The following is an 18,809-nucleotide window of genomic DNA, read 5'->3' on the forward strand; positions in this document are numbered from 1 at the left end:
ATTCCGGCTTGTCATCATTCAAAAAAAAAAAACCTATCCAGATAAATCGCGCCATCCGGATGGAGTGAATTTGATTGTGGTTGGATGACAAGTTTAAACATATACCATTCCGAGACCCTATTGGTTTGTATGCGATCCATCGCACCTGCACATGACATAAATCACATCACACTCCTGCAAGGACATAGCCAGTTTTGGGTTCGTTTATCAAAAAATATATTTCTTAAAAGTAGGGTTTGGTATGGAACCGGTATCCGATCTTTTTCTTCTTGGCCTCAGAGTCAGTCCTCTTAAATTTTATATGAAACCAGCGTCAGACCGGTCTCCTCCCCATCTTTCAGTGAACTCTTCTATCCGCAGACCGCGGATAGAAGAAAAGATAGAAAAGATATAAATAACTGGCTTTATAGAAAAGATATAAATAACTGGCTTAAAACCCTTTTTTGGGGTGAAAATACTAATGTGCCTAAGACTTTTGCACAGCACTGTATTTTAAAAATGACATTGTTGCTACTTTATAAAGAATGACCATATAGTAATTCACAGAACTGATTAAAGACAGGGACAGACAGCACTCATCTTAACTAAATATCAGAGTGAGTGACAGAGATACAGTAAAAACATTATGTGTGGTTTTGTATTAAATAATGACCCAGATTGTGAAATACATTTATTAGCCTTAGATTAAGGGAAGCACAACTTGGGAAATGAGAGCATCCAAGGTGAAAGTGATGGATTCATTTTAAATATTTGTAATGTTCTTTAATGTTATCCACAGTTTTTTTTTTGTAGTATTTTTTGTAGTACTTTTAAAACGATACCGTTTTAAAAGTATCGAAAAGGCACTGGACCTTACTTAAAAGTTATTATTTCTCACTGGCTCATTTACCAATTTACTTTCTCTTCATCCTCCACAAATTAAGCTACTGTAGGTAGTTTGGTAGCGAGACGTTTTAATAAATTATCGTTTTCGATTGACAATGTTGTGATAAGTAGGCTATACCAACTTTGTAACTCGTTACCCCACACACACACACACTGGACACATAACAGACGTATGTACCGAATACAGGAAGCTATCAATCAAGAAGGTATCAGGATGATGAGTTCATTTTTAGTTTTTGATTAATCACTTGGATTAATCATTCATTTTGACAGAACTATAATGTTTATTGTAAATAGACAACCATACAAGAGTAATTGTTACTAAGCCTGCACCAATGTTCTTGTCCATTGCCCTTGCAGATTCCTGCAGCTAAGCTTGGATGTACATTTACATTCCATTAAAGGTTATTGATGACATTCCTCTGAAGTTTGACTTTTTGCACCATAACAATACTTATAGGCAACTAGTCATCATATCTCTAGTCCTTTATTGTATTTGCATTCTACTATAGTGCATTCATTTTCAATGGGCTTATATGCGGCTGAAACAGGTAGCCTAGTGCATTCCAAATTTTTCAACATGAACATTTTAATATAACATTATAGTCATTATGGCCTATGGCCTTTAAAAAAATGTTTTTTGAGGAGGTGGGGTAGTGCACAATAGGCCTTGTGGCGCGGCCTAAGCTTTTGTTCTTAATGGCATTTTTTCCCTTACATTACTTTTACTTTTATACTTTAAGTAGTTTTTTAAACCAGTACTTTTACACTTTTACTTGAGTAAAAAGCTTGAGTTGATACTTCAACTTCTACAAAAGTCTTTTTAAACCCTAGTATCTATACTTCTACTTGAGTAATGAATGCCAATACTTTTGACACCACTGCCTCCAATACAGTAAAACTGCACATTTTGTGCAATAATCATGCTGTCTAATGAGCATCTTGATATGCCACACCTGTGAGGTGGATGGATGATTTTGGCAAAGGAGAAGTTCTCACTAACACTAACCCACTCACCACTTTATTATGAACTGCAACAAAACACACAACAGCCAACATAATTAAAAAACACATGCTTAAACCAGGATTTCCCCTGAAGGGCAAGGGTACAAAACAGGTTTCCCTTCAGGAACTCAAGCTGCATTGAAACGCTATGGGAACACCCCCACTGTGACCACGCGCTGAATCACGTGTAATCAGTCTAATGGAAGGGCGAGATGTCATAGGTGGGTGACACAGTGATCAGGAAGCTATAAAAGCATGTGAGGTGGAACCGGTGTTAGCTTTCTGTCATTCAGCACTCTGTGTGTTTGTCAGTCTCAATTTATGTTCTGTGAGTCTTATATACTGTTTGTCAAAGTAGCACATATAAGCTCAATATGTCTAAGAAGGCTGAGGGTAAAACCAAGCATTTAAATGGTGAAAGTTATCATGTTACAGATTGTGTGTTCTTCTTTGCCCAAGCCACATCATGAGCGTGGATACAGACAGTCTGTGTGTGGTCTGCTTGGGAGCAAAGCACGCTGATTCGGCTCTCTAGTGGAGGGAACGGAGACCGGCTAGTCCCTATCTTCTTCCTCACCCAACAGATCTGCCTGCTCTCTGGTATCAGAAGCTTGTTCTGTGGTTTCTTCCTCCTGGGGAGCATGCTTGACGCTCCACCTTTCTTCCTACAAGGAGGTTGATGTGAAGAGCATCGAGGATTTGCCCCATCAGTCATCCCAGTATGAGGAGTTGTTGGAGGTCGCTTCCTCCGAACCTTCTGCCATAGCCACCAGGACTCTTGGAGCCAGTTTTTACCTTGGGCCAAGTATGCACAGAACTCTCTTCACCAACAGACCACCGGCCTCTCACCATTTCAGTGCGTGCTCGGATACCAGCCGCCCTTGTTCCTGTGGACCGAGGAACCCAGCAAGCAGCATCCAGGCAGCTGTTCGTCGCCACCAGTGGCAGACGGATGCCAGACGTGCCCTGACACCCATCTTCAAAGTCAGGGACGAGGTCTGGCTGTCGACACAGAACATCCGTCTCCGACTGCCCTGTCGGAAGCTGAGTCCCAAGTTCACTGGACCATTCGCCATCGTCAAGGAGGTCAATCCGGTAGCCTTCCAACTCCGTCTCCCTCCACACTACAGGATTCACCCAGTATTTCACGTCTCACAACTCAAGCCATGTCACTCAGCTACTGTAGTGTCATAGATTTTCCAGGTCCTCCTATACTCACAACCAATTATCCCCGATCACAATCAGCTGACTTTTGATTTGCAGCACCTGTCACCCCTCATCACGCACTCACTACATAAACCAGCCACAAGCACCAAGACATTGTCCGGTCTCGTCTATGAAACTTTGAGTACATGTGTGGACTAAACCTGACTCTCTCTTGCCTCTTGGAGGATGCTCTCATCGTCGTCAAGTGGATACTTTGGAAAACCAACTCCCTTTCTGCACCTGCTGGCTCTGGACTGTGTCTGTGTGCCTGTGGCTTAATCCTGGACTGCCATTCATCCCTCATCTACCAAACACTATCATCCTTTCAATAAACTGTTCAGGGTTTAACTCAACCTCTGTCTCTGTTGTCTTCTGTGTGTGACAGCTGGCGGTTTCGCTGATGTGGCTGGTTGGCCATCTGATCTCCCAACCTGAACAGCAGACAAGCCCCAAAAACCTGACCAGCCTAAGCAATTTGGCCAAACCATCTGCCTACTGTAATGTTTTGTCGTTTGTTTTTCTTTCTTTTTTTTATAGCAGGGTTGCAGCTTCTGTATAGCCCTGCACTTGAAGTACAGGTAAAAGATTGTTCTTTCTCAGTTCTAAGGTTCATCAGAAAATGATGAACCTTAACTTATAAAACAGATCCACATACTGATACTGGTTTTCAGCAATGGCATCCTTTTTCATCACTGTTATGCTGATGTGAAAATGCATAAACCAAAAGGGCAATAGCCCACCAGTCAATACTAATGGATTATAAAATGTAATACTATATACAATAATGATTATTTAATTCATATGCAGTGATCAGATGTTTGTGATAGCTAATATGACTTACCGCGACTCACTATTGGAGGCAGGTTTGCTCTTCTACTCCTTTGTGTAAGTGAAAAACTGCATGTGGTGATATTCATTGATTGTGTCTAATAACTTCCAACCATTTGTTGATTTATATTTAACAAAGCATATATATTTCATCAACTCAAACATTTATTAAACCCGCCTGGAAGCCCCTGTTCACGCAACATTAGAGCCCATGATAAATATCCATGGAGAAGTTGCATCGTTCAAGTGCTCCCTGCCAAAATAATACAAATAAAAATGGCCTGTCTGACTTCTAATCCTCTGTGGTTGTCTGGTCCTTCTCCAGAAGAGTGCTGCTGTGAGCTAGTGATGTGAGATGAATGCTGCTTCCCTTTGGCGTTAATTGAAGAGGAACGTGAAAGCTGACTTCTGACTCGAAGCTCTGAACGCTCCAGACAGGAAGGTCAAGGTTAATGTAGCCTTGACTATATTTATGAGTGACTAAATGTGTAGAACAAATTGATCAAGATTAAAATCAGGTCACAGGCACGACAAAATACAAAGGTTTTACACTTTGAAGAAACATATACACCCCCGTTTTCTCATTAATATCAGAGGTATTCTGAGATGCTGAGGATATTTGAGAACTTCATCATTTGAGGATAAAAGCCCCTTCTGGTAAGTTAAGATCTGATTGGCTGTAATGTTGCAACAAAACCTCATATGAATATCTGTGAGTGGATATCCGATTTATTCTTACGCATTTTGTTCAACTGATTTCACATCAGATGCTGGCTTTTTTTAACAGTCACTGGCAGTTTTTAGCTGCATTTTCGAAAAAATAAAAAAAAATCTTTAAAGGATTTGGCTGGAATGAAATTATCTTTAGGTTAAATTAAACTATCATTTTACCCCAGGCATAATCATCCACTCGTTTAAAAGCGCATTATTAGTTTAAAATTAGCACATAAGCAGCGAAGAGGCTCAGATTACAATGGTTGCATTAAAATGATACTAAGACTATGAATTATTTCGTAGCAATAATATGGCAGTTTCAAAGCAACAGTTATCAAAGCAATTATTAGGACATTACAGCAAAGCCATAAAAAATGATGCCTGTTTGGAAACATGGCACTGCAGCTGTCTAAACAATCTCGTGGCCACTGTTCGAGCACATGATGGGCTGGATTGGTGCACTCAGGCAGAATGAATTGAAATGGATGAAATGGTTTGATTGGTTTGAATGTAATTTTCTTTCTTGTGCTGATGAATTGAATAGCCAATTGCCAATGTGAGAGTGGCCCAAAGTTCTCTTTTTCTAGAAGGCAGTTTATTATACAAAAAAAGGATACAAATTCTAGAAAGTCATAAAAGTATTTCATATGACTCATGGGCCATGTTTTACGTCCTCTTAAGTCCTACAAGAGCAGCTCATGCTAACTGAAAAAAAAAAAAAAGATTTGAGAGCTATACAGCAAAAGTCAAGATTTTTTATTTAATTACTCAGTAATTAGTCTGTTCCTTAAATAAGGCCTTCATATTACTTCAAATGACTTCCAGTAGACTGCATTATAAGATCAATGTGATAAGGTCGGATAAAGTATTAATGTAATTATTTAATTTATAATGAAGACTATGCAGATATTTATTTTTTACATTTATTTTCATAGTTTTTATACCTGAACACTACTGAAAGACCTACCTGAAAAATGTAGATCATTATAATCATTTCATAAGCACTCCTTTTTGTATTTGTCCTATTGCTTATTATCATAAAATGCTTTTTAGGAATTTTGGACCAGTACGTGTTTGCAGAGTATATTTGCTGAAATGCGAGGTCTATCATTTTGCACATACTGTTTTTTTATTTTTATTTTTATTTTAATTTTATATTTATTCTGTATCTTTCTGTATTTTCTATATATGAGAATTGACAATAAAGCAGTCTTTGACTTTACTATTATGTCTACTGTATTATCCGAGCTGTGGAGTTAGTGATTTCCCACTAAAATGATGGTATGGTGAACATTGCTTATGTCTTGTAGCTATACTTTTAAAACAGTATTTTAATGTTTACAGAATGGCTGCATAGAACATGCTGACGGAGTATCATCTTTCCATGAACAGGGTGCACAGAGGTATGCCAATACATATGTTGACAGGCAGGTAGGAATATTCCTTTATGCCTATGTCACAGTGGTCATCTTTTCTTTTGGGGCATTAAATAACTTTTTTTTAATCTTTTCATTGCATGTCTATCTGTGAGCACTGTTCCTCTCTTCTGATGTGGTATGTCCATGAATGGTATATGCATAACCTATTAATGTGTTTCCTTTGAAACATTTAATAATTTAACAGCATTTGTTTTCTGCAGTGCAGACACATGCTTTGACAACTCACATATCAAAGTATAAATGATCAGAGCTCTTTTATAGCTGACACATCCCGCTAATAGAGCTAATTTTACTCAGTGCAACAGTGACACTTTTACTGTATATATGAGCCACCTTAAACCTTCTTTTTAATTCCTTTGGCAAACACTGTCCGGGTTGTGTCTAAAGATTCTTTACAGGCATCTATATTTCCCTTAAGAACTTTATCATCCATGGATCCACTAGACAGTGAAAAAAAGAATTCATTTCTAAGACTATATTGAATATAACAGCTGAGCAGTGTTGACAGAGCTTTGTGTTGCAGGCTGCCAGTCCACTTCTGCCATTTCAGAGCTAAGCCATTAGGGAATGCCATTACGGGTATTGATTTGCTTGTTTGCATTTGTTCATGAAGTTGTTGTACAGCGTGGAAAGAAAGACTCCAGTTGTGATTCTGAGGCAGACCTCAGAACAGCCACCTTTTGTGAAATCAGTTTGTAAGCATTTAACTATTTTCCTGTCCATCATACTCTCTATCTTATTTCTAGCTGTAGATCTACATTTTTAAAGTCAAAATGGATATAATTCAGCAGCTTCACAGTTACTAGTGGTCTATGATACATTTTAAAATGAGTAAATAGATATTTACATATAAATGAAAGAACATTAAAGGAATACAATTCATGTTATTGATTTTTATGGAAACCTATTCCTGCCACCTTATAAAAACATAAATAATAATAAATAAAAATAAAACAAGCTTAAGTAAATGTATTGTGTAAAACTATTATATACTATGTCCAGAATGATTTGAAATTTTTGGAACCAATCGGTTGAGTGAATGATTCAGCGACTCTCAAAAAGACAATCATTTGGAACAAACCCTTTTGAATTATACTGGGCATAGTGGAAACTAAACCTACAGTGTAAGCCATAGTAATATTAAAGATCTTCAGTAAATCTAAGCAGTGTGCCTTGGTCTTTATTTGGGCCATGTTTGTGTGAACGCAGTGCCACAGAAGAATAGTGTGTTGTTGCTGTGCAGAATTGTGAATAAGGCTGAGTGAATGCTTTGGGAAATCTGGCAGCAAATCCTCTAGTTGGCAAGTTTGCTCCTGAGGCGACCTCTGGCATATGGCATATGTACCCCTCACTGTGGTAGCACTTGCTGCCTACTGTTCTAACAGAGGCTGTCAACCAGTGGGGTTTGGCCATACTGTAGGCCAGACGGAGACCAGGGAATGGTGCACAGTCCAGGCCAAAGGGTCAGTCTGCCTAAGGACGGCTGGAGAATAATCACAACACACTACGAGCACTAAAGCATTGGGCTCTCACCTGTGCTGTCATCATAAACCACTGTGACCGTTTTCCACTTGAAGAAGTGAACCAAGTCTAAGATGGCTCTGCTGAGGGAGGAGAAGTCTGGGTAAAGGCTGACGTAGAAGGAGTCGCGGTTGTCGGACACCTGGTGCTTCCACTTGGTCTGGATATGCGGCACCCCCAGAGCATTACAGATGGACTGCACCGCGTTGGCCGAAGAACTGTGGGAGGGACCGAAGATGGCCGCCACACCCAGAGAGAGCTGGTCACAAGCTGGAGACAGAGCACAAAAGAACACTTTTATTTTGTGATTTTATTATAATAGAAACACCAGAGCCTGATTCATGGTTAATTCCAGTGTCCAAAGTCATGTTTATTGCAACAATGAACTCATTTAGTTTTATACCCCATTGTTTTTTTGGCAAAGCCACTGTGCTTTAATTGCGTCTTTGTAATCTTTAAATAAACTGGCATGGAAAAAAGCGCATATACAGTGGCAGCGGCTAATGGAGTGTATAATCATTATAAGAGAATTCAGATGTTTCCCCAGCGTGTAAATGACAGATGATTGCAGGCTGCGAACCTGTCTCAGGGGTATCAGTAGTTCACTGAATTACCCCTTCTGACTCATTACCTAAAACCAATCAATTCTCTCTGCATATGCACCAGACGGCCACTGATGTCCCCCTGTGGTTTAAATGAATTCAATCTAAAGCCCACGTCCCTCTTCATATATCTCACAGCACATTTGTCTCTGATAATGTAGGGACTCGCTGGAGATGGCTTTACCTTTTCTGGAGGCCTCAAAGCTGTCGTGGATGTTTATCCTTTGGATGTCGTATGTGAGTGTGGTGTTTGGCAGTAAAGTTCTGTTCCTGTTGATTGTATTTAAAGCAAACTTAAAGGCAAGTTCTTCAGCACCAGATGGGCCACTTTCAATGGATTCAAATATCCCCCCTAAGAGAGAGAGAGAAAAAAAGAGAAAAAGAGAAATAAACAAATAGCATCATATCAGTATTAATATACAGGTATATATCAATATAATATTGAAGACTAGTGAAAATATTTGAAGTATACATTCATTGCATGCTTGGATTTGTATGCTAAATACATATGCTATATATGCTAAAGACAAATTTCATGTTGAAACCTAAATGAAAATGCATTATAGTTTAAATTGGTGTTAAATGCAATTAATTAAAATAGTAAAATAGTACATATTTATGTCATTTCATAATTACTAGCAATGTCTTTCAATGATGGTTGAAATTTACGGCTTAATGTTGTGTAAAATGTACTTTTATGTAATTTCTATTGAAACTTGTATGTCATGTATTTAAATATATTTGTAATTACACATTTGTAATAATAAAGTTGCAATTACAAAGTGCAATTTAAAAATATAAAAATGTATAACTACAAGTGCTAATTCAATAATACATTTTAATACATTTCCACCGGGGTAGGAGGCCAATAAATACAATTTCATAATTTAACTTTGAGGTAGAAACACTGTAGTGCAAAAATAGAAATATCAGCTTAAAAAATAACTAATATGTGATATGGCACCAGTGTAGGTTAAGTGCAGTGAATGTCAAAAAATAGTATAAGAAGTTTGAAGGAGAACAGTACATTACTGTTTGCTTTGCTTTGACCCATTCGAGCGTATAATAGATATAAATCCAAGCTCCTTACAGAAGGTATGTTTTTAGAGCAAAAGCTACACAACTACTTTCCCTTTGTGAGTCTGCTTGACAGGCTGTATATAAATGGATGCCTTTAGTGTTGGGGACTGATGTGTTCTGATTGGCAGGCGAATCAATCAATCAAGCCCTGGGGAGCAGTGAAGCACAGCATAGAGAGATTGAAGTATTTTGCTTGGGTCAGTCAGCAGTTTGCCCCTGTTGACTCACCATATGTCAAACTAGAGCTCGATTCTGTGTTTTACTTACACTCGCTGGAGGTTCCATCATTTAAATGATCACCCAAGACAGTACAAATAAAACCATTTCACCGGCACACACTCTCTTTGCATGACTCTCTACTGCCAAACGTGTAGGACAAGCGCAAGTGTTATTAATTCGTGTTGTTTCAAATTTCACCTACAGCACAGGCTACTGCTGAAAACTGACGTGAGTGTACAATAGTACAAGTAAATTCTGACATGAACTGGTTTGCAAAATGCAAAAATAGGACACGTGAAGGAAAGAAAAAGAGAGTAAATGAATAGAGAGTGGTTGGAACAAATCACTTAAATCGTTTTCTGCAAAAGAAGAGGGGTAAATTGAGATGCTCGTACAAATCTCTCAGTCTTTTACAAAAGAGAGAAGAAGAGGAATACAAGATAACATAAATCAAACAACCTTCCAATGTAGATTTAGTATAATATGAATAAAATATCCCTTTTAGTTGGTAATGTTGAAGTAATGTGTGTTCCAGTTTAAAAGTGTGTCTGAGGGTTTAGTCACTTTTTTTTTTTTTTTTTTTTTTTTTTTACTATCATTACTATTCATGGTTACATCACTTCAAAAAAAAAAAAAAAAAAATAGAAAAAACACCATGTCGGATGAGACAATGTATGATGTAAAGAGCATTACCTGTCCATGATCATTAAAGTGTTCCAAAATAATGGAATAATTAAGCAATTACTGAAAAAAAGTGTCCATCCATCAATATGAGTACTATTTTATGGCATGTAGCTTTTAGCAGATTTTACTATATATCAAAAAACTAACAATGTATTTATAATCAATAAAAAAAGGCTCATTACCTATATATGCCTACCTATATATGTCTATATATTACCAATACATTACCTATATATTCATCACTGTTTTAATACTGAGCTGTAATGTAGAATCAGAATTTTTACTTCTTTTTTTTTTTTTACTTCTTTTTTTTGTAATATTGATTTCCGGTAAGAAAACAAATGTAAGGTTACTAAAGATCATCAACTGATATTATAACAGAAAGCGTCTGGCCAGGTAACAGCAAAATCTCCCCCAGGAAATACATTCATACATGTTAAATATCCATCATCCATCTCATAACTCATAGGGCGAGCTCTGACAGTGATAAACTGGGGCTTGTATGACATTATGAATCAATTTCCTGCGGGTAAATGTCAGTTTCTCAAAGAGATCTCTCAAGCACCTGACAAATGTTTTCCTGAACCTGGATTTTTCTACAGTCATTATAGCTACAAATAGTCTCAAATTACATGCAATTTACATATTGACCATTCATATCCTCCATCTCTTTTTTACTTGACTGGGCGAGTTGTCACACACTTTACTCCACTGGATATTTCTCAGTTTATGTTTAAACATTTCTCGGTTTATGTTTATTTGCCAATATCAATATAGGCACATACATTTAAGGCTTTAAAATGTCATTACATTCGCACACGTCATTAAACAGCCTATTGTAGAGTATACAGAAGCATTTAAACACAAACAATTCTGAAATGCAAACATTTCTGAAATAGCAAAATTGTAAAGGGTGTATATATATATATATATATATATATTATATATATATATATATATATATATATATATATATATATATATATATATATGTATTGCTCCAGCCCAACAAGTATATACAATTACAGTGACATTTAAAACATGATTTATATATTTATGTTTTATGTGAAAAATATTATGAAATATACATATATGTTATCATTATTTATAATATAATATGATTACATTATACAAATTACTAAAATGTAAGACATTTCTCAAATGTTACTCACAATAATTTATACATTGTCTGTCTAAATACTCAGTTCTGATTGTCTGGATATATAATAAAACAAAATAACTAAAATCAACTGTTATTTTTATCAGTTCAGTCTAATTGTGTGCTGCAAACATCATTAACTGCCTTAAATTTGTTCATGCTGGCAAGTTACTATGATATACGTGGAGTCGGTCTTTGCCTCTTTACCTATTGGATCATTTATATACTGTATATACAATTTAAGATTAGAAAAACAAAATTATTTTCTTCATTTAAAAATTGTGTAAGATATGTTTTCAGTTGTCATGACAAATATATATATATATATATATATATATATATATATATATATATATATATATATATATATATACATGGCTTAATATTAGCACTTGCCAAGCGACAACTTTTACCTGAGAAGATTTTGCTGCTTCATTTCGGAAGATTAACTTCCCCCTTCTTTATTTTTCATAATCTGAGAGTGCGTACATACCTAAGGTTACACCGCCTAAACGGTGCATTGAAATATAGTTTGAAAGGTTGCATGTTCGGCTGTTACACAGATGCTGAGCCGCTTAAGACAGCACACCCGTAAGCTTCAACGGACTAAAACATATACACACAATTGTGTCTAAATAGGGAGTTTTGGTGAGTTACCTTGTAAACATGGCTTAAATTAGTTCTAAAGTCTTAAATTAAAACCGTAAAGAGTTTGGAGAAAATCTGATATGTGTCAGATCCGCGTCATGTGCATCAGGTTTTAAAGAGACAGCGCTGATTTTAAAGCAAAGCCTGTTGAAGTCTGTCATTTATGTAAATGAAAGAACAAAAGAAAAAGAGAAATCCTTGGAATGTTCTAGTCACTGATAAACTTTAATAGCTTGAGTAAATATCAGTCTGTATAGTTTATGCATATATAATATTGTTTATGTGAAGATTGTTTTAAAATCACTTAAATTGAAAGCTTTTATATATTTCAGAGCCTATTAAATGTTAAAACTAATGGATTTCAATTATACTGTAATGTTGAATGGCTATTATTAATAGGGAAAATTGAGGGAAAATGCACCAGCAGGACAAATTAAAAACATTGTAAATATGTTTAGTCATTGTAGTAGAAAAAAAGAGTTTCATGGCCAGTAAAAAAAAAATAAAAAACTTGGCCTGGTAAAATTTATCATGTCACCGGCCATTGGCAGGTGTGGCAAAAAGTTAGTTTTAGGCCCTGTATATATAGCATTGCATTAATTGCATGTATAGACTTAATAACCAAAACACAGTAAATTGTTAAGATTATGGAATAAAAAAAAAGCAATTGTCAAACATTCTCATAATTTATGTTTTCCATCACATCAAAGCATCCAGGTCAAGAGTGCTGTGTGTTTACAATGCTATCCAGACCTGCAGTGGCTAGTGGCTCAGCGCTGCTGCTCTGCACTGGGCAGCTGTCTAATGAACAATGCCCTGTGCCTACCTGATCGCTCGCAACAGTCTCACACATGCCACCGCACTCAATGACACGCTCAGACGCTGTGACATATTTATCACACAGCAGCTACATAATCAATAGCAGCACAATACATCCATTTCTGCATCCACAGGGAAATACTTGCTTACAACCGAGCACCATAACAGCTCAGAGGAAATTAACAAAGTAGCGGTCATCTTCCTGTTTGAGAGAAATTAAACTGCCATTTATCATCTGACTTGATCAATCGCTGTGACCACAATGGAATTACCTGCAAAACTGGTCAATATCATACAAGAAAAAGAACTTTAATGACTCCATGAAATAATATGAGTTTGAGATTTCATTTCATGGCTGATCCCAGTGCACAAAAACATGTTATAAGAATCTTTTGCTAATGTTCACATTATGTAACTATTTTGATTGATTGATTGATTGAATCAATCAAAATGCAATCAATCATTTTTTGATTGATTGATTGATTGATTGATTAATTGATTAACTGATTGATCGAGAACATTTATGCATCCAGTGCATACATGTAAAATAGCCACTGTTGTCCATTGTCCAAGTGATTGCCTAAAAAAAAAACTAAAATAAATTGTTTTTAAATTAACGAGATTAGTTTACTAGTTGTTGTCCCATGTGGTGGTGGGAAGGAACCATGCTGAGCTGCTGAATTTGGAGGAGATTTATCTAGGAGGACATAAGAGGATTTTAAAGGCGAACAGAAGAGGGGTGTGAAATCTCATCTACATAAATGTTGATTCATGTTGGTTTTATCATAAGTTCAACCCTACTTTTATAGCTTATTGAAATGTGCTAAGAATTGATAGCAGAAAGTCTGCTGGTCTGTACAGCTGTAAAGAGGCTCACTTTCAAAGCTGCATACAGTAGCCACTAGAAATGCTCTATTAAAATGGGCAAATGCTGTTTTATGGATGTTGATATGCTGGTGTCCCCATAAGGTTTCTTAACAGCTTCACCAGAAAGACCATACTGGTTGACAGGCAGTTTTGAATAGCTATGTGCTGGACCAGAATCAATTCAGCAATAATCTATTGGACCAGCACAGAAATGTATTCAATTATTCACCAGCGCAGGGTCAGAAAATACATAAATGGTCAGGAACTCCACTTTAACTAGAGATAATTACAGTATAAGAAATGTATTATTTTCTCCAGCACAGTCTAAATGAAATTCATATTTCTCAGAGTTCACTTCACAGCTTTCAGAAATAATGTTAAAGTAGCAATGTTTTTTGGAAATGTTTCTAAAACATTCTCCTCCAAAGGAGACAACTGTAAGTTTAAGGGACTAGAGGTATAAAATTAACGTAGATATCTCCAGCAGTTTGTTATCTGAAGAATTTGTATTTCTTGAGTCCAGACTGAGATCTTTGACTTTTGGTTGCAGATCTTTTTTTTTCAATCTGAGATTCATTCTGAGACTCTAGAAGAGGCCCATGTGAGATTATAAGAAAGTTGAGATAGTATAAGATAGTTCTTAGGGGGGGGGGGGGGGTATGTACGCACTGAGAGTGCGTACATACCTAAGGTTACACCGCCTAAACGATGCATTGAAATATAGTTTGAAAGGTTGCATGTTCGGCTGTTACACAGATGCTGAGCCGCTTAAGACAGCACACCCGTAAGCTTCAACGGACTAAAACATATACACACAATTGTGTCTAAATAGGGAGTTTTGGTGAGTTACCTTGTAAACATGGTTTAAATTAGTTCTAAAGTCTTAAATTAAAACCGTAAAGAGTTTGGAGAAAATCTGATATGTGTCAGATCCGCGTCATGTGTATCAGGTTTTAAAGAGACAGCGCTGATTTTAAAGCAAAGCCTGTTGAAGTCTGTCATTTATGTAAATGAAAGAACAAAAGAAAAAGAGAAATCCTTGGAATGTTCTAGTCACTGATAAACTTTAATAGCTTGAGTAAATATCAGTCTGTATAGTTTATGCATATATAATATTGTTTATGTGAAGATTGTTTTAAAATCACTTAAATTGAAAGCTTTTATATATTTCAGAGCCTATTAAATGTTAAAACTAATGGATTTCAATTATACTGTAATGTTGAATGGCTATTATTAATAGGGAAAATTTAGGGAAAATGCACCAGCAGGACAAATTAAAAACATTGTAAATATGTTTAGTCATTGTAGTAGAAAAAAAGAGTTTCATGGCCAGTAAAAAAAAAATAAAAAACTTGGCCTGGTAAAATTTATCATGTCACCGGCTATTGGCAGGTGTGGCAAAAAGTTAGTTTTAGGCCCTGTATATATAGCATTGCATTAATTGCATGTATAGACTTAATAACCAAAACACAGTAAATTGTTAAGATTATTGAATAAAAAAAAAGCAATTGTCAAACATTCTCATAATTTATGTTTTCCATCACATCAAAGCATCCAGGTCAAGAGTGCTGTGTGTTTACAATGCTATCCAGACCTGCAGTGGCTAGTGGCTCAGCGCTGCTGCTCTGCACTGGGCAGCTGTCTAATGAACAATGCCCTGTGCCTACCTGATCGCTCGCAACAGTCTCACACATGCCACCGCACTCGATGACACGCTCAGACGCTGTGACATATTTATCACACAGCAGCTACATAATCAATAGCAGCACAATACATCCATTTCTGCATCCACAGGGAAATACTTGCTTACAACCGAGCACCATAACAGCTCAGAGGAAATTAACAAAGTAGCGGTCATCTTCCTGTTTGAGAGAAATTAAACTGCCATTTATCATCTGACTTGATCAATCGCTGTGACCACAATGGAATTACCTGCAAAACTGGTCAATATCATACAAGAAAAAGAACTTTAATGACTCCATGAAATAATATGAGTTTGAGATTTCATTTCATGGCTGATCCCAGTGCACAAAAACATGTTATAAGAATCTTTTGCTAATGTTCACATTATGTAACTATTTTGATTGATTGATTGATTGAATCAATCAAAATGCAATCAATCATTTTTTGATTGATTGATTGATTGATTGATTGATTAATTGATTAACTGATTGATCGAGAACATTTATGCATCCAGTGCATACATGTAAAATAGCCACTGTTGTCCATTGTCCAAGTGATTGCCTAAAAAAAAAACTAAAATAAATTGTTTTTAAATTAACGAGATTAGTTTACTAGTTGTTGTCCCATGTGGTGGTGGGAAGGAACCATGCTGAGCTGCTGAATTTGGAGGAGATTTATCTAGGAGGACATAAGAGGATTTTAAAGGCGAACAGAAGAGGGGTGTGAAATCTCATCTACATAAATGTTGATTCATGTTGGTTTTATCATAAGTTCAACCCTACTTTTATAGCTTATTGAAATGTGCTAATCTATTGGACCAGCACAGAAATGTATTCAATTATTCACCAGCGCAGGGTCAGAAAATACATAAATGGTCAGGAACTCCACTTTAACTAGAGATAATTACAGTATAAGAAATGTATTATTTTCTCCAGCACAGTCTAAATGAAATTCATATTTCTCAGAGTTCACTTCACAGCTTTCAGAAATAATGTTAAAGTAGCAATGTTTTTTGGAAATGTTTCTAAAACATTCTCCTCCAAAGGAGACAACTGTAAGTTTAAGGGACTAGAGGTATAAAATTAACGTAGATATCTCCAGCAGTTTGTTATCTGAAGAATTTGTATTTCTTGAGTCCAGACTGAGATCTTTGACTTTTGGTTGCAGATCTTTTTTTTTCAATCTGAGATTCATTCTGAGACTCTAGAAGAGGCCCATGTGAGATTATAAGAAAGTTGAGATAGTATAAGATAGTTCTTAGGGGGGGGGGGGGGATTAAGAAGAATTATTATTCTTGAAAACACTGATCAATCATGAATGCCTGACTTTTAATTATTTTTTCCTTCAACAGTTTTATTTTTGACTATTACAGAGGTGAAAAGGTGAAAAGTTTGTAAAAAGATTTTTTAACTCATGATTTTGAAATAACTAACAACTCAATTCACTAACAACACCAACAAGTGTCAAATCAGGAGTTTTTGATTGTTTGCTTTTTAATTGTTACATTATTAATTTCCAGAAGCACTAAAGCATTTGTGCAAACGCAGTACATATTCATTAAAATTAGCGTGGCAACACTCACACTACAGAGAGCGAAAGCCAGATGGAGCTTGAATAAATGCAACAGACTGCTGAATCTTTGGACAAGCTTTTAATGTATATTAAAATATATTTTTTTTAACTTGACAGCACTTTAAAAACACAACATTGAGAGATAATCTGTGGTCAAGTGAGTCACAAAAAAAGAAACAAACAAAAAAAGAATGCATGCTTATAATTATGGCAATCTGCAGACAGCACAATAAGACAGCGGACTGCTCAGAAAGGGGTGTTTTTAATTGAGTTAGCGTGCGAGTGTGTTTTCAGTAAGACTTGCAATACAATCAGATAAAAAAGTAGTGTCATTTTATTTTGAAGAACTTGTGTTTAAGAGTTCTTAAACATAATATTAAAGATTTTTTTCAAGAATTGCACTTTTTGGGACATTCTTACAAACTTATTAGGGCTGATTGTTTTAAGAAGATGTTTAGAGTGAAATATTCCTATTCCTTTAAAAAAGTCTCCATTCACTCTGATATAAAAAACTTTGTGGACTGGAAAAAAATTATAATAATAGTGATATTATAGAAATCTCATACGGTATGGTAGGTTTTTTTTTTCATACAAGTCAAGTTTCCATCATGCAGTGATCTTCTCTGATTATCGGTGATACGTTTTTTCATGAAGTGATGAGGTAGTGTAAAATCTATCATTTTCAGTTCTTTGAGAGCAGAACATGCACAGCAAGTCCATACATGTGACAGACCATGTGGCAACTGTGCAGAGATCTAAAGGTGAAACATTTCTCAACTTACAAGAGATGATGGGGGAAAAACTTGCACGGAGAAATTAATTACAAATCTAGTTTTGGTTTGATGCATCTGGGAAGGAGAGGTTATTTATGTGGAAAATAAGATGCTCCTGCTAGTATTTTCTCTCCCCAGTGGTTACAGTCTGATGGCTATCAGTGTCAGATTATCAGCCTAGCATATCGAGATGCGTTGTGCAGCGTAACAGGCTTGTAGGACACATTCCATCTTTATCAAGCCTGGAGCTGTGATGCAGGAGACAGGGAGCTTGGACTCTGGATTGAGAAAGAACAGCATGTTTCTACAGGGCTCAGTCTCTGCATACAGCAAGACTCAAAGAAGTGCTGTCGAGGAAAGCAAAATCATCCATGAAACTACATGAACCCATTTCAGATTTATATTCAAACTCTTGAATTTAATATATTTAAATATTTAAATATTTCTTCTGCCCAAGTTTAATGAGCACAGTCAGCTGTATAAGTTATACAAAAGACTTGTAAACACAATATCTTTTCAACTTCTTGCTCAACCAAGGACACTAACCAGAGGATAAGGCCTAATAAATCAACCAAAGCAACCCAGGCTCATTGGGGAAAAAAAAGTGTCTGTGGTGAAAATTATATTTAAAGCGAAATGAAATGTCCAGAGACTGGCACTACACCCATGTTCAATTTTCTCTAAAACAGACAGGAATGTAAAAGTGGCAAAATTTTATTACACTGGTTGTTGTACTGTAGATATCAGGGAGGTTCAGAAATTAGATGTCCAGTGAGTGTCTCTAAAAATGTAATACCCTATTGCTTTATATTCCACTGATATAAACCCAACCCTAAACCACACAATTAGTGATAATAAAAGCAAATGTGAGTTAAAAACACTTTTGCTGAATAAACCATGTAATTTTGTCACTTTTTCACTACAATTCTTTTAGCTTATGTATTGTGATTTGTGTTTCATGGGACTCGTACTGTACCTGAGCGCTCCACATTGCAAGAGCAATGTTGTACCGGGTAGGCTACCGAGCAAGTTTACTACATCAGAAATGTCATACATTTGAAGCTGGTTGTGTGATTAAAAACACAAAAATGTATTAGTTTACAAA

At 36.1% G+C, this 18,809-nt stretch overlaps 1 protein-coding gene across 2 annotated transcripts in view; it reads right to left on the minus strand.

The window, feature by feature from the left end:
• Positions 1-18,809, minus strand: part of LOC132158038 (glutamate receptor ionotropic, kainate 2) — a 193,312-nt gene that overhangs the window by 133,925 nt on the left and 40,578 nt on the right. For both annotated transcript variants that reach the window (XM_059567283.1, XM_059567284.1), the window contains 2 exons: positions 8,385-8,552; positions 7,611-7,868 (listed from right to left, as the gene is read on the minus strand). In XM_059567283.1, the coding sequence (XP_059423266.1) occupies positions 7,611-7,868; positions 8,385-8,552 (426 nt within the window). The remainder of the gene's footprint in view (positions 1-7,610; positions 7,869-8,384; positions 8,553-18,809) is intronic.

The sequence above is a fragment of the Carassius carassius genome, chromosome 15, assembly GCF_963082965.1.
Source record: "Carassius carassius chromosome 15, fCarCar2.1, whole genome shotgun sequence".
NCBI lineage: Eukaryota > Metazoa > Chordata > Actinopteri > Cypriniformes > Cyprinidae > Carassius > Carassius carassius.